This window comes from Saccopteryx leptura, chromosome 2 (genome assembly GCF_036850995.1).
Source record: "Saccopteryx leptura isolate mSacLep1 chromosome 2, mSacLep1_pri_phased_curated, whole genome shotgun sequence".
NCBI lineage: Eukaryota > Metazoa > Chordata > Mammalia > Chiroptera > Emballonuridae > Saccopteryx > Saccopteryx leptura.
The window spans coordinates 107,322,505-107,337,843 of record NC_089504.1 but is presented as its reverse complement, the minus strand read 5'-3'; the positions used below and the strand labels follow the sequence as shown (position 1 = coordinate 107,337,843).

The 15,339-nt window shown below is 37.3% G+C and overlaps 1 protein-coding gene across 2 annotated transcripts in view; it reads right to left on the bottom strand.

Annotated features, from left to right (window-relative positions):
• PAWR (pro-apoptotic WT1 regulator) overlaps positions 1-15,339 on the bottom strand; it is a 119,641-nt gene that overhangs the window by 33,589 nt on the left and 70,713 nt on the right. For both annotated transcript variants that reach the window (XM_066368499.1, XM_066368500.1), the window contains one exon: positions 7,412-7,543. In XM_066368499.1, coding sequence (XP_066224596.1) covers positions 7,412-7,543 — 132 coding nt within the window. The remainder of the gene's footprint in view (positions 1-7,411; positions 7,544-15,339) is intronic.

The window sequence follows — 15,339 nt, the reverse complement described above, 5'->3', positions numbered from 1 at the left end:
ATCACCCTGACTACCCTGATCACATCTTACTGAAATGTAGGAAGCAGAGCTGCTGATGAAAATAGCCTTCTTGGACGTACTGACTTGTGGGTTACTGAAGTATAGGTATTGTCCCTAATGTGGTAAAACTTGGACGGATACAGTTTTAGAGTAGAATTTTAACAAATATAGAAATGTGAAATGGAGGGCATTTTCAGCAACATTTAAACTATAGTGGCATTGTACTAATGTTATACTTTGGCACAATTGTGAATGAAAGTCTTTATCAGACAGATTTCCAGTTAAGTATACCAAGAGAAAGTTAGATATATATCAGTTTTCTACATTTCCTAAAGCTTAAAAAACAAAAACAAACAAAAAACTGGTCACTTACAACATATTTCAACTAAGTTTTATACTGTATTTTCTATAGATCTACAAGTTAGAACTCTAACACGCTTAATCAAGTCACTCCATGCCCATGTCCAAGATGTGAAAACAATTAGAATTTAAGCTTATTTCTATATAACTAATACTTCAATAGTTAAAATATTGATGCAAGCAGACAACAGTTTCTTCTTTATTGGCAGATTTGAATATAATCTTCCATTAAATTATCCATTTTACAGTTCAATGTTACTTCAGTGATTCTTATAATTAAATTACATTAACAATGAAATGTTCACTAAATTGTATAGACTATATTAGTATTAATATAAGTATTTATTAATATTAGTAGAGATTGAATGGGGTAGTAGTTTATTTATCATGTGTTTTCAAAATCAACAATTACAGCTGAAGTTTAAAATGATCTCTATACCCTTTCTAAAAAGAGAAAGCTGGGCACATCTTGAATAAGAAATGTTAGATAAAAACAAAATCAATCTCTAAGTGCAGCAAAAAAGTCCCTATTTATAATTTTAAGAAGGAAAATGCATGGTTTCTACACAATTCTATAGAAATATAACACTATATTTTTAAACTAGAAGCCTCTATATTTCTGTGGCCACAAAGATTTCCAAGCAAAGAGTGACAACTTATAATTACTATTCAAGTTAATCTGATTCTAAATGGGAGTGGGGGGGGGGGGGGTGCCAGAATTGCTGAAACTCTTTGTAAAAAATACAATTGTTAAGACTGATATTGGTCTTAAAATTTTGTTTCAAAGACTATTAGACCTTCAAATAACCCCAAAGCCTGTTATACAATTGATTTAAAATATACTTTTCCTGAAACAATCTTCCTTGCAGTAGAATGGTTTATATTACTAACAGGAGAGGGAAAAGACATATGTAGGGCTTAGAAGATGTTGGCGAAGCACAGGCTGTTTTGTGTAAGTTGAAACAAAACATTCCATTATATTCAAGCTGAGAATGGTCAGTAAGAAAATCCCATAAACATTGTCTTTACAGGTGCAGTGGCTGATCAGAACAAGTCTAGTATAAACAAATACAAAAGCACATGTGACATAACATCAGACAAATAAAGGCTCAACAGAATGTAACCAAATAGTACTTAAGTTATTAAAATGAACTAATCAGCAACAAAGCCAGAGCCCTTAGCAAAATTATAGGGTAACATGCTAACTGGCCCTCCAGACGAATTTAAAATACCTATACTGTTATACAAAGGTAGCAAGACAGATTTTTGAAGAGAAATACAGAACAAGGTATCTGTGAGGTACGTAACTGATAAATTAACTAAGAAAATGAAAAGTAGTAAGTATGTAAATCTCATAATGTTGGCATCAGCACTTGGAGGACACTCATTAATTGGGTAGCTCCATTCAGCCTCCAAGTGGTGTGTACAGAATGCCTCAAAGAGCCTGCCCTGCCCTGGACGGGAGCTCATTTGGTTACAGCTTTGTCCCTATATGCCAAAGTTGCAGGTTAGATCCCTGGTCAGGGCACATAGAGGAATCAACCAATAAATGTGTAGATAAGTGGAACAACATATCAATGTTTCTCTCTCTCCCTTTCTTTATTTCTAAAATAAATTTAAAAAATAACAAAAACAAAGAGCCTGCCTTTTCCTGAATATGACAGATTAGAAAGTCAAATGAAAAATACTACACAAAGTACAGTCTGAGACATGTAGAAAAAAGAGCTTTGGTGGTTGAGCCCAGACATAAAGAAGTGGGGGCCTGAGATCAGAATCATAGAATCCCAGGCCATCACAGATAAAGGCTGAGGGATACAGATAATGGCAGTTAAAAGCAGAAAATGTTTCTTAAAACTTACTCTGCATGGGTGTTGGGACAGATACTTTGTCTGTATTATCTCATTTAATCCTCCTAGAAGCCCCATGGGGGAGTGGAGGGTTATCCTTATTTTGTAGAGGAGACTAAGATGAAAACTTGCAAGGACACAAAGGTCAGGTGCCAGGACTCCTGAAGCCAAAGTCAATGCTCTAGGCCAGGGGTCCCCAAACTTTTTACACAGGGGGCCAGTTCACTGTCCCTCAGACCATTGGAGGGCCGGACTATAAAAAAACTATGAACAAATCCCTGTGCACACTGCACATATCTTATTTTAAAGTAAAAAAACAAAATGGGAACAAATACAATATTTAAAATAAAGAACAAGTAAATTTAAATCAACAAACTGACCCGTATTTCAACGGGAACTATGCTCCTCTCACTGACCACCAATGAAAGAGGTGCCCCTTCTGGAAGTGCGGCGGGGGCCGGATAAATGGCCTCAGGGGGCCGCATGCGGCCCGCGGGCCGTAGTTTGGGGACCCCTGCTCTAGGCTCTTAATTACACCGTCGAGTTGCTCTAGTCTAATCTGAAGAGTTGCTCTAGTCTAATCTGAAGAGTTGCTCTAGTCTAATCTAACACAGTAACTTTACAGAGAGGCTCAGGGAGGGGATGTGTCTCACCCAAAGTTTTACAAAAAGGAATTATTATTTGAGTGCCCCTTCACAGTAACATCTGGTCAAGAAGTCTGCAGAGAAATTCAGATTAAGGAACATTTATTGCCTGACCTGTGGTGGTGCAGCGCATGGAATGTTGACTGGAATGCTGGGGTCACTGGTTCGAAACCCTGGGCCTGCCTGGTTGAGGCACAACTGAAAAGCAACTACTACAAATGGATGTTTCCCACTCCTCCACCCACCCTGTCTCTCTCTTCTCTCTCTAAAATCAATAAATAAAATCTTTAAAAAAAAGAAAATGAAAAGTAAAACAAGAACTTTATTATCAAATTAATAAGGATTAAATAGGAAAAAACGTTTAATTCCCCTTCCTTTCCTGAACAATTCAGAGTTAAAGCCATGAGGAGGGGCCGAGCAAGGTGGGGAGGAAGCACAGTGACCCCAACCTAGGCACCGGCGTGCTGAAATCCTTTGTGAGGAAGAGTGCCTGGCAGAGTCGGGTCCGAGCTCACTGAGGGGTGTCGCACAGCAGGGTACACGTGCCTGGCCTGAGAAATCACAGGCTGATCAAAAAGGAGGGTGTCTACAAAGCAGGAAAGGGAAGGCAGGTTTTCAGCCTGAGAGGGAATCACATGAAGGAACATCAAGAACCCCAAGCAGAGCGTGATGGTCACCAAAAAAAATAATTCAAACACAAAATATTTACTCTATACAGATGTTAATTTCAGTATTATTTACAATAATAAAAAACTTTAACCACCCAGAATTTTTATTAATGGGAAATTTGTTAGCTATTATACATATTAAAAAAGAAACTTCTATACCTCTGAAAATAGTACAAAGTGTTTTTTTTGTTTTGTTTTGTTGTTTTTTTTGCATTTTTCTGAAGCTGGAAACAGGGAGAGACAGTCAGACAGACTCCCGCATGCGCCCGACCGGGATCCACACGGCACGCCCACCGTGGGGCGACGCTCTGCCCACCAGGGGGCGATGCTCTGCCCATCCTGGGCGTCGCCATGTTGCGACCAGAGCCACTCTAGCGCCTGGGGCAGAGGCCACAGAGCCATCCCCAGCGCCCGGGCCATCTTTGCTCCAATGGAGCCTTGGCTGCAGGAGGGGAAGAGAGAGACAGAGAGGAAGGCGCGGCGGAGGGGTGGAGAAGCAAATGGGCGCTTCTCCTGTGTGCCCTGGCCGGGAATCGAACTCGGGTCCTCCGCACGCTAGGCCGACGCTCTACCGCTGAGCCAACCGGCCAGGGCCCAAAGCGTTTTTAAATAACATGAAAAAAAGTTCATGTGGCAACATCTACAAAGAACATTTTGGAAATATCAAAATTGCAAATGTACCTTTCCTTTGCACCCAGAATATTAAGTGCTTGGATTTTCTTTTGTAAGCAAAATAACATACTGAAAGTTTTTCACTACCACAGTTTATACTAGCAAAGATTTTACGACCATCAACAGAAATTAGAAAAATCAGAAAAATTGTGGTACACATATAAAGTAGAATATTCTGCATTTGCTAAATATGAAAGGGCAGCTCTTTATTACATCCTATTATGAAGGTCTCTCCACAGTAGTAAGTGAAAAGGGCAAGATGCAGAACAGTGTGCTTAAAGTCAGAAACACGTGTACACATATACACATATGGATACCTCTGGAAGAATAGACAAGAAAAGAATGCACTAGTTGCCTCCAAGGAAGGTAACCAGGTAGCTAAGGGAGATTTTTTTCCATATACCCTTCTATATTTTTTTACCCTGTGACCGTATTTTTAAAATAAATAGAGCTTAAAGTTTAAAATTTAATAAACAAGTTCATAAAAACATGCCAAGTAAAGAAACAAACCAATTAAGTAATTTTTCCTTTCTTTACATTTTTATTACTTTTCAAATTTTCCATTGATCATGTATTATTTAATCAAATAATTATATTACTTTAAAAACTGGCCTAATCTGTGGTGGCACAGTGGATAAAACCTCAACCTGGAATGCTGAGGTCGCTAGTTCAAAACCCCAGCTTGCCTCAGTCAAGGCACATACAAGAAGCAACTACTACGAGTCGATGCTTCCTGTTCCTCCCCTACTCCTTCTCTCTCTCTCTTTCCTCTCTCTAATAAATAAAATCTTTTTTAAAAAAAAACACAAAAACTGGTATGATTATAGAAGTCAATATGGTTAAGTATGTGTAAAATCATAACTAAAACTAGAAGAACTATTAAAATTATTTTTATTACCACTACTACACATTATCTGAAAAGTGTCAAATAGAAAATTAAAATACTCTAAACTTTTCCAAAGTATATTAATAAGCCACATTGCTGGCCCTATTTTATTCTTCATGTTTGAAGATTTGTTTCACTGAATAGCTCAGACTCACAGAAAAAAGCTAAGAAACAAAGTCTCTCTGTCCCATCAAAAGAACCTTAAATCAACCAATGATGCCAACCAATCAAAACATTTGTTTTGTTTTTTCAAGTTGGAGTTGCAAATAAATATCTTCTATAAGTAGCAAAACATGTGACTTTAGGTAGTAACTCAGAGAGAAGTCAACCATGTGGTCGTCAGAAGTCCTGTCCCCCTCCAGCTTCACGGAGGCAATCTGGGCTTCATGAAAGAGAGACCCGCCTTCTTTCATCCTCAGCACCCAGACTGGCAAAACAGACACTTGGAACCAAGGTAAAAAGCGAGTCACATCTTAACTGCTAATGAAATCCGCAAAGAAAAATGAAAAAAATAAAGAGTGGGCCTGAGAAGAGATTAGAATAGCTACAGGAAATAAAAGACAAACTGTGTGAGGTGGAAAGCTGAGACCGTTCCATATGAGGTTATATAGCTGGGAACAAGCTCTGTGTTCTAACACAAGGCACCCCAGCTTTGATGGGCTAAGGGCTTCATTCTGCAGAAAGACATCAACTCTCTTTCTATAATCTGCTGCCTGATGTTATCTGAATATGCCCGAGTAAGTGGCATAACCAAGAAATCAAACTGGGTCTTAAAATGCTATATTGTCTCTATCCCAACAAATGAAGCTCAGATTTTTTTGTTCCCAGATTAGTGTTCTCATCCTCACCTCATGTTTCATGTATTTTTTCATCACTGCTCCATTCTAAAAACTGGGTGTTTACCATTTAAGTCAAGTCTGACTCCATTACCATTTATTCCCGCTTTACCCATCTACCTCCCCCAACTCCCTTCCCTGTGGTAATCACCACACTATTGGCTGTATCTACACGTTTTTTCTTTTATTTTTCCTTAATCCCTTCACTTTTTTCATCCAACTCCCACCCCACCCCCTGACAACTGTCAATCTGTTCTCTGCATCTATGAGTTGGTTTCTATTTTGTTTGTTTGTTAATTTGGTTCGTTAGATTCCACATATAAGTGAGAGCATATGGTACGTGTCTTTCTCTGACTGGCTTATTTCACTTAGCATAATACTCTCCAGGTGGAACAGGCCCAGATTTAATTTTATTAGACAAAGGATACAAAGATATTTTAGATTACCAACAGTCACAGAGATGCAGAAACACTGCTTGTTTGTTCACACCATTTTATTTATAATGGGTGCTATTTGTCTAGTAGCAGCAATTTGGGTGCAGGGGAACAGAAAAACCAGTGTCACTCTACAATTCTTCATGTCAATATACCTGCCTCAAAGAGCAGAGGAGAAAGAAGTTTTGTAACAGCATTCCATCACTTCAAAATTTGGCCTCTCTCTGCCAAATGCCTTTATAGCATAACCTTGTAAATTAATACACAAGTTATATTTCATTTTTTCCATTAATAAAATGGGGAGCTGTGTAGTACTGCTTGGAAACTCCTTTTAAAGCGGTATCATTAAAAAATTCATTTAAAAAGTTAAAACTGAAACTTTGAAAATACAACTCAGTAGCTTAAGATCTCAAAATGTTATCAAATTAATTTAAGATTAGATTATATCAAGGTCATTCCCAAATTACAGCTTATATTAAATGATTTTGCGAAATGATCTGCTTTATACTGAGGCATCCCAATATAATCAACTCAATTTTCGGTATCATAAGAATTAAAAATAACAGTTAATTTAAAACTGAGTTAAATTTTATTTTAAAAAGTATTTATAATTACACAGAAATACAGATGTTTCTAGTAATTCATAACTTTTCTATTATTTTAGTAATAAAATGTTGAAGCATTTGACTTCATAGAAACTTGTTCAACTCTTTATTTGCTATAGAAATTCTAAAACAAGTATCAACATAAAACTGAACTCTACACTTAAGCTAATTCTTACTTTTTAAAAGCAAATAGGTAATTATCGTTCTTTGTTGTCTTTACACTTGATACTTCTTATACCTGATTAGTCAGTCAGGAAATAGTCATCAATCAGGAAATAAAGACCAAACACTGCTAAGTCAAAAACATTTAGGTATAAGGAAAATCAGTGGTAAAATCCATTGAAAATATTTCAGTGCAGCTGATGGAGCCAAAGTGATACTAAAAAAAAAATGATTAAGAGTAACTTACAAATTATCATTAAAATAGCTAGTGACAGCCAAGCACTTGTAAACACTCACTTGCTGCAGATAGGAGCCGCCTGGCTCGGGCACGCTGGTGGCCTCGTTCTGCATGGTGTTCTGCTGGGTCACTGCGTCCTCGCGCTGGCGCTCCTTCTGCCCCGCTTCATCGTCCTCGTACTCATCTAAGCACTGGAGAAAGGACAGTCTGCATTTTATCTCACGTAATATGACAATGTTTTGATAGTATATGAAGATATATTTGATATTAAGTATACATTTGTTCATTCAGAAACTAATTTACACAATAAGGGTGTTCTTTTCAGGAACAAACATATTCAATTCCTATAAATTAAATCACCTGCATAAATAAAACCCAAATGCCCACATTCACACCCCTGCCAGTATCTTCCCTAAAGGTGTCCTTAAAGATAGGGTTTACTCATTCTCATTCATTCAAGTGACAACTGTGTCTGCCTTAAACAAGGCACCTTTTACAGGGTAACAAAAGACACAGCATATAAAACTATGATAAAGGCCATTTTTCTAGCTTATTAGTACCTGTGAGTATATACAAAAAGAGTTTTTTCCTCTTTGGAGTAACTCTTCTACAAAGACTCCGTAGAAGAGATTATAACTTAAAGGAAAGATAGAATTTGGAACTGCAGATACAGTAAAGAGAGAATTTCAGATGGCAGAAAAAGCACATGGAAAAACTTACAGGAAAGGGTGTTGCAAAAAGCTGAATCAACACCAGCATTATCTATCTCCAGACTTTTTACATTAAAAATACAACAAAACAAACCATCCATACCCAGAAACAAAACTCTATCCATTACACCCACTGTAAAAACGGGTTATCTGTTCCTTGAAGCTGATCGCATTCCAACCAATACACGACCCTAAAGGGTTCTGTGAGACAAAAAACAAATTTAAAATGTCCCTGCAGGCACTCTGCAAACACTAAAACACTGACCAAAGCAAAGAATGGCAGGAAAGACAGCAGACCTTACAAATTCTCCAAAGAGAGAGAGAGAGAGAGCGAGTGAGAGAGAGAGAGAGAGGCACTGAGGCCACTGTGCAAACCAAGAAGAATCACTGGAGTGTCTGGAATAGGAGAAACCTAGTACACACGCAGTACATTCAAAGACACAAGGTCCACGATGAGGGGTATAGAAGCTTAGATAGAGTCTTAAATAGGGATGATTGGGGGGGAGGAGTCAGGAAATAACAGGAAGGGCAAATTAAAGAAACAAGCAGGCTGAGATTCCAGAGAATATTCAGGGTCCTCTGCTGTAATGAAGCTGTGTGTACTGGTGTCACCTGGCCCTAGTCGTGTAACCTTGTGGGAACTGGGGCTAGGGTAACCAGTTCAAGAAAAATGACACTGTGGCTACTGCAATTGCTATGAGTAACGTCCTTGACTGACGCAGGCAACTCACATCTTCTGCCAAGATCCATAAAACTGTAGAGCAGGCTAACTTGTTCGCCTGCAGAAGGGTAAGATCTCAGATCCTTCACAGTTTCTGACAAAGGTGAAGACTGGAAAGGCATGTGCTCTGAGCCCAAAAGCATAAATAATAGGATAAGTAGTCTGAGAAGTCTGGACTTTTCACTACCTAATATGGAAAGATGTAATAGGGCTACAATTTCCTGGAATACAAGTAAAACATGATCAAACTGACTTTGAAAATACAACCTGTATACAGCAACTCACAATCCAGATTAACAGAGACAAGGACCAAAGGTGGAGAGACCAGTCAAACAACATAGTAGTTAATTTGATCCTATGAAAGTGGTATTTCCCAGGTGGAGAACAGAATCAATAAAAGACAGTTTAGGAAATCAGTCCTGATTAGTCAAAGAAACTCTCTTGGGACTTCTTTAAAAACCTTTTCAAACCAATCAAGTATCATGTTTAATGGTAAAGTACCAACAAAATTTAAAAACCAAATCAGATTTAAGACACAAATGTCACACAATCAATAGTTGTTAAACTAGTTAAGAAAAATAAAAGATTTCCATATTATCAATAGAAAGAATGCAAAACTCCATCTCTTCAGATAACATGATTTTGTCAATAATATAATCCAAAACTATTTTAGAAATCAGAGTTCCTTAAGATGGTTTTTCAATAAGAAAAAAAAATAGCTTCCCAAAGGAACATCAATAGCCAATTTGATTACATAATTTTAAAACTAAGCATTTAAAATAAACTTTCGCCCTGGCCGGTTGGCTCAGCGGTAGAGCGTCGGCCTAGCGTGCGGAGGACCTGGGTTCGATTCCCGGCCAGGGCACACAGGAGAAGCGCCCATTTGCTTCTCCACCCCTCCGCCGCGCTTTCCTCTCTGTCTCTCTCTTCCCCTCCCGCAGCCAAGGCTCCATTGGAGCAAAGATGGCCCGTGCGCTGGGGATGGCTCTGTGGCCTCTGCCTCAGGCGCTAGAGTGGCTCTGGTCGCAACGTGGCGACGCCCAGGATGGGCAGAGCATCGCCCCTGGTGGGCGTGCCGGGTGGATCCCGGTCGGGCGCATGCGGGAGTCTGTCTGACTGTCTCTCCCTGTTTCCAGCTTCAGAAAAAAGAAAAAAGAAAAAAAATAAATAAATAAAATAAAATAAAATAAACTTTCATAAAACACTTTATGAAAAGAACTATAAAACCTTACTGAAAAATAGAAATTAAAACCTATTCTTATATTGAGAACTTAATATTGTGAAGGTGTCAGTAATCTGTAAATCAATTTATAAAGTAAATTAAAATGTCAATCAAAATCTTAAGGAAACTTATTTGGAAGGCAGGATGGATTAACTGAATGCACAAATGCGTAAGACATTCAAAAAAATCACTTAAAAAAAAGGAGTTATGGCAGAACACTCACTCTGGTTAACATTAAAATGTATAAAACCACAATAATGAATATGGTAGGACAGAGGTCCTAGAATAGAAAACAAAATTAAGTAACAAAGTTCTTAAGTACATTGTATGAAGATGAGAGCCATTCAATGTACAGTAGGGGCTGAGGTGCAAGAGTACAAAACCTAGAAAAAGTAAAGAGTGGTCTCAGCTCCAGTCTTCTACTCTATGAAAGCAATCATCCCTCTTCCTTCAACACCAGGACTGCCGAAATCTCTGGCTGCAGGATCGCATGTCAGTAGCATAAAGCCAGAATTCTTAAATCATGGAATAGTATTGATAAAAAAAAAAGTTCACAGTGGCCAAGACATGGAAATAATCAAAATGTCCTTCAATAGAAGACTGGATAAAGAAGATGTGGTACATTTATACAATGGAATACTACTCAGCCATAAGAAATGATGACATATCACCACTTAAAACAACATGGATGGACCTTGAGAACATTATATTGAGGGAAATAAGTAAATCAGAAAAAGCTAAGAACTATATGATTTCACACATAGGTAGGATATAAAACCGAGACTCATGGACATAGCTAAAAATGAAGTGGTTACCAGGGAGAGGAGGTTGTGGGCAAGGGGGAGTAAAGAGAGACAAATATACGGTGATAGAAAATGATTTGACTTTGGGTACTGGGTATGCAACACAATCAACAGTTCAAATGCTATAGAGATGTTCACCTGAAACTATGTACCCTTATTGATCAATGTCACCCCATTCAATTAAATTTTCTAAATTAAATTTTTAAAAATAAGTTGAGGCAGGTAGCCATGAACTCCCAGAGAATTGGGATGTTGTTTATCTTTGTTTTCATCTCCTCAGAAATTAATTTCCAGCCCTTCAACACTAACCTTCCCTCCTCACACCTTCAGTAAATGCAGACTCCCTTACCAGCACATTTAAAGAAAGAAAAAAACTCTTCAGTAAATGTTTGATAAATGAATGAATAAGTGACTAAGATGAGAGAAATCAAGGGAGATGGATTGTGGCACCCCAAGTTAAAATTCTGAATGTCCTTTTCCATGGCAACACCACTACCCACTGACCTGGAAGCTATTCATCACACACACTATCTCTGCAGAGAGGGTGCATCTTACGTTCCAGGCAGCCTTCCGAGTAGGAATTACTTGATGAGTCACAACTTCCCTCTGAAGATCCTCCAGCAACCAGTACAGTTCTTCTCACCAACAAGCATTCTAAAACTCTTTAAAGCTATAAATACACCTCGATAAATGATTTGGTAGAAATAGTGAGAAATAAGAAAAGAATGAAAGCAAGAAGAAACTGAATTAATGGACAAAGGTGAGCAGACATTTTCTACTTCTGTTTCTGTCAAAGGTTAATAATTCTCTATGCACATAGCTGATAGGTATCCTTAAGGAAGAGAGAATTGTTTTTAAATAAGTACTAGCAATAAAGAAATCTAAATATTTTCTAAAATTTCTTTTAATGAATTGAAAACTTTTTTATATCTAAGGGGAAAAAATGAAAACAGATACTGATTTTATATTATACTGATATCAATGACGTGAGAATGAATTTCTTCTCTTCCCTGCTCTCATTTCTAAATAAATGTAAACATCTAAAAGTTTTTCTCTCCTTTCACATGGATTAGAAAATTGCATGAGAACTAGGTTAACATGTATTTGAAAAAGAAATGCAGTCAGAAGTTATGAAGTAACATCTTTTAGACAGAGATGGTAATAAGCATCAGAATTTCACTAAGCTCTGCTTTGCCCAAAATTGTATTCTAGAGCATTAATATTCTAAGAAGTAAAACCCCTGACCCAAGAAAAAGAAGATTTTGATTGCTAATAACTAATGTTGGAGAAAATAGATACGCTATAAAAATTATTCAGATCACTGCTATAGATCTGAGAAAGTAACCAAATAAAAAGGAAATTAGGATATTGTTAAGGTCCTATCAGTTAGGACTGAAAAAACTATTAATTCATAGGAATAGGATAAAAATTTTAGAAATATATCCAAATACACAGACAAACTGAGTTTACAGTAAAAGTGGAAACTCACATCAGTGGGAAAAGATGGACTTTTTTAATATGTGGTTTGGGGATAACTGGATAGCTGTATTAAAAAAATGACACTGGATTTATTCCACACACCACATACCAGAAAAAATGTCAGTGTGTCATTAAAAATAACCAGAAGTTTGAAGACATTCCACCAAAGAAAATACAGGAATGGCAAAAATACACCAGAAAAGAGGCTCATTATCATTAGTTATTAGGGAAATGCAAATTAAAATCATAATGAGCTATCACTACACAGGTACTGGAATACCAAGTGGGAACGAAGATTAGAAACGACTGCTGGTAGGAAGTGAAAATGGCACTACCGTGCAGGAGAAGAGTTTGGCACTTTCTTATACTTTTAAATATGTATACACTTAGCACATGGCCCAGCATTCTACTCCTATTATTACAAGAGAAATGAAATATGTTCACTGAAAACTTGTACCAAAAAAAAAAAAAAATTCTGCTTTTTCCTAATAGTCAAAAACTAGAAATAGTCCAAATGTCCATCATCTGGTGAACAGATTAACAAATATTAGTATACCCATGTAGTGGAGTACTACTCAGTAACAAAATGAATGAATCTTGAAAGTGTTATGCTACAAGAAAAACACCAGAAAATGAAGTCTATCTACTATATAAGCCCACTTATATAAAATTCTAAAGCAAGTGAAATCCCAATGCCAGAAAGCAGACCAGTGGTTCTCAGGAGCTGGGTGTGAGGGGGGAACCGACTGGAAACGGATGGAAGGAGCGATGGAAATTTAATCCTGATTCTCACAGTTTCCCCAGTTGTGCACATTTGTCAAAATTTATCAAACTGTATTCTTCAAACAATAGCATGTTTTATATGTAAATAACATCACAATAAATATGAAAAAAATATAATGGAGATACTGAACAAATGAAATGAGTTAAAAAAAAGAAAAAAGACGACTAACCCTAAAACGGATTAGGCCTCTAGCTGCAACTACTGATCATAGGAAACAGAGGGCACGGAAGAAGGTCTGAGACAACACCATGGCGTGTAAGCACGGAGACCCAGACTGAGAGACTATAAGCCTGGCTCAAAAAACTGTAAAAGACCATGGAGCAAATATTTAGTCTTCTGAAGCTACGTAGGACTGCCTTTTAAGATATAAGAACAGTTTTTAGTTCTCCTTCATATAGAACCAAGCTTCTGCTATAAAAGACAAACAGCTAGCTTATACAACTAACAAATCTGAAACTTAAGAGGACAAGGGTACCAATACCGACATACTGACCTCATTTGTGTCCTTAGTCAATGAAACTACTTTAAAACTCTTTTTTTAAAATATCATTTAAGAGACAGTTTGAACAATGAATATATGATGAAATTAAGCCCTTAAGAGTTTCATGAGATTAAGAAATTACTTTTAACTTTTTTAGGTGTGACAGTTATACTGTCCTTTAGTTTTAAAAAAAAAGGTTCCTTCTCTTTCAGAGATATATACTGAAATATTTAAGAATGTGTATGTCATCTGAGATTTGCTTCAAAATGACACAGAATGGGCAGCGTTTGCTGCCACGGACAAAACTGGATAGTTGTCGTCAGCTGTTGGACATAATGGATGGGCCCCATGGGGAACTTCAGCACACTCTTCTCCTTTGTACATGACTGAAATTCTCGTCATAAAGTTTTTAAAATAGCAATAAAATTTAACTGTGTATTGACTAAATCTAGAACTAGATATGTATCTTATTCTAAGTAGCCTGACACTTCTGACTCTAGAGAACAAAGTGTTGGAATATTATTTAAAAACTGTTTTCAAAGAAATAGGAAATGTTTGTAATTTCATGTAAAGTGAAAAAAAAAAACTATGTATGAATGATAGAAAATGCACATTAAATATCTCTAGACTGATTTCTTTTTTTCTTCATACCTGTGTGCATTATATTAGAAAATTAAAAGCTAAAAACTCAGACTTTGGAATCAAAGAGTCAAACCCCAGTTCTGTCACTTAAAATAGTAATAGCAACTACGATTAATTGTTTTCTAGGAGGGTAGGGCACTGCTAATAAGCACTAACACCTAGTACTCCATATAATTCTCATAAAAACCTTAAGCGCTACCTACTTCATAGAGAGGGATTTGAGGATTAGATTTAAGTAACAGGCTTAATTTAAGGACACAAAGTTGTTGAGGGGCAAAGTCAGCACTACAACCTAAGAAGTGTAACGACAAATCCTAAATTCAATTTCCCAACTGCCAGGTACAACACAGTCATCAGTCATGAGATCCGTGTGCAACAATTTTTTTTTCTCAACCACACTTTACATTCAATACCACTCTGCACCAGCTTCCTGTGTACGGCAAACTGGCTGGAAGACCAAGCACCCCTCTGGCCCCATACACTGTTATCTTGACACTATGGACTATGTTTTCTATGTTGCGATACGCATCTCTGTAGCTATTCTGCAACTACCAATTTGTATTGCTTAATCCCATCACCTTTTTCACCCAGACCTCCAAGCCCCTCCCCTGACAGCTGTCAAGTCTGTTCTCTGTATCTGAGAGTCTGTTTCTATTTTGTTCATTAGATTCCACACATAAGTAAAATCATATGGTACTGTCTTTCTCTGACTTGCTTATTTCACTTAGCATAATGCTCTCCAGGTCCACCCATGCTGTGGCAAAGGGTAAAATTTCCTTCTCTTCTACAGCTGAGTAGTATTCCACCATTGTGTAAAAGTACACAACTATTTTATCTACTCATCTACTGATGGGCACTTGGATGGCTTTCAAATCTTGACTATTGTAAATAACACTGCAATGAAGATAGAGGTGCATATAGTCTTCTGAATTAGTTTTGGGTTTCCTCAGATACATTACCAGAAGTAGAATCACTGGGTCTTAAGACAATTCCATTTTCAATTTTCTGAGGAAGCTCCATTCTGCACCAGTCTGCATTCCCACCAACAAAAAGTACACAAGGGTTCTCTTTTCTACACATCCTTGCCAACACTTGTTGATTTATTGTTGATAGCCATTCTGACAGGTGAGAGGTGTTCTCTCAAT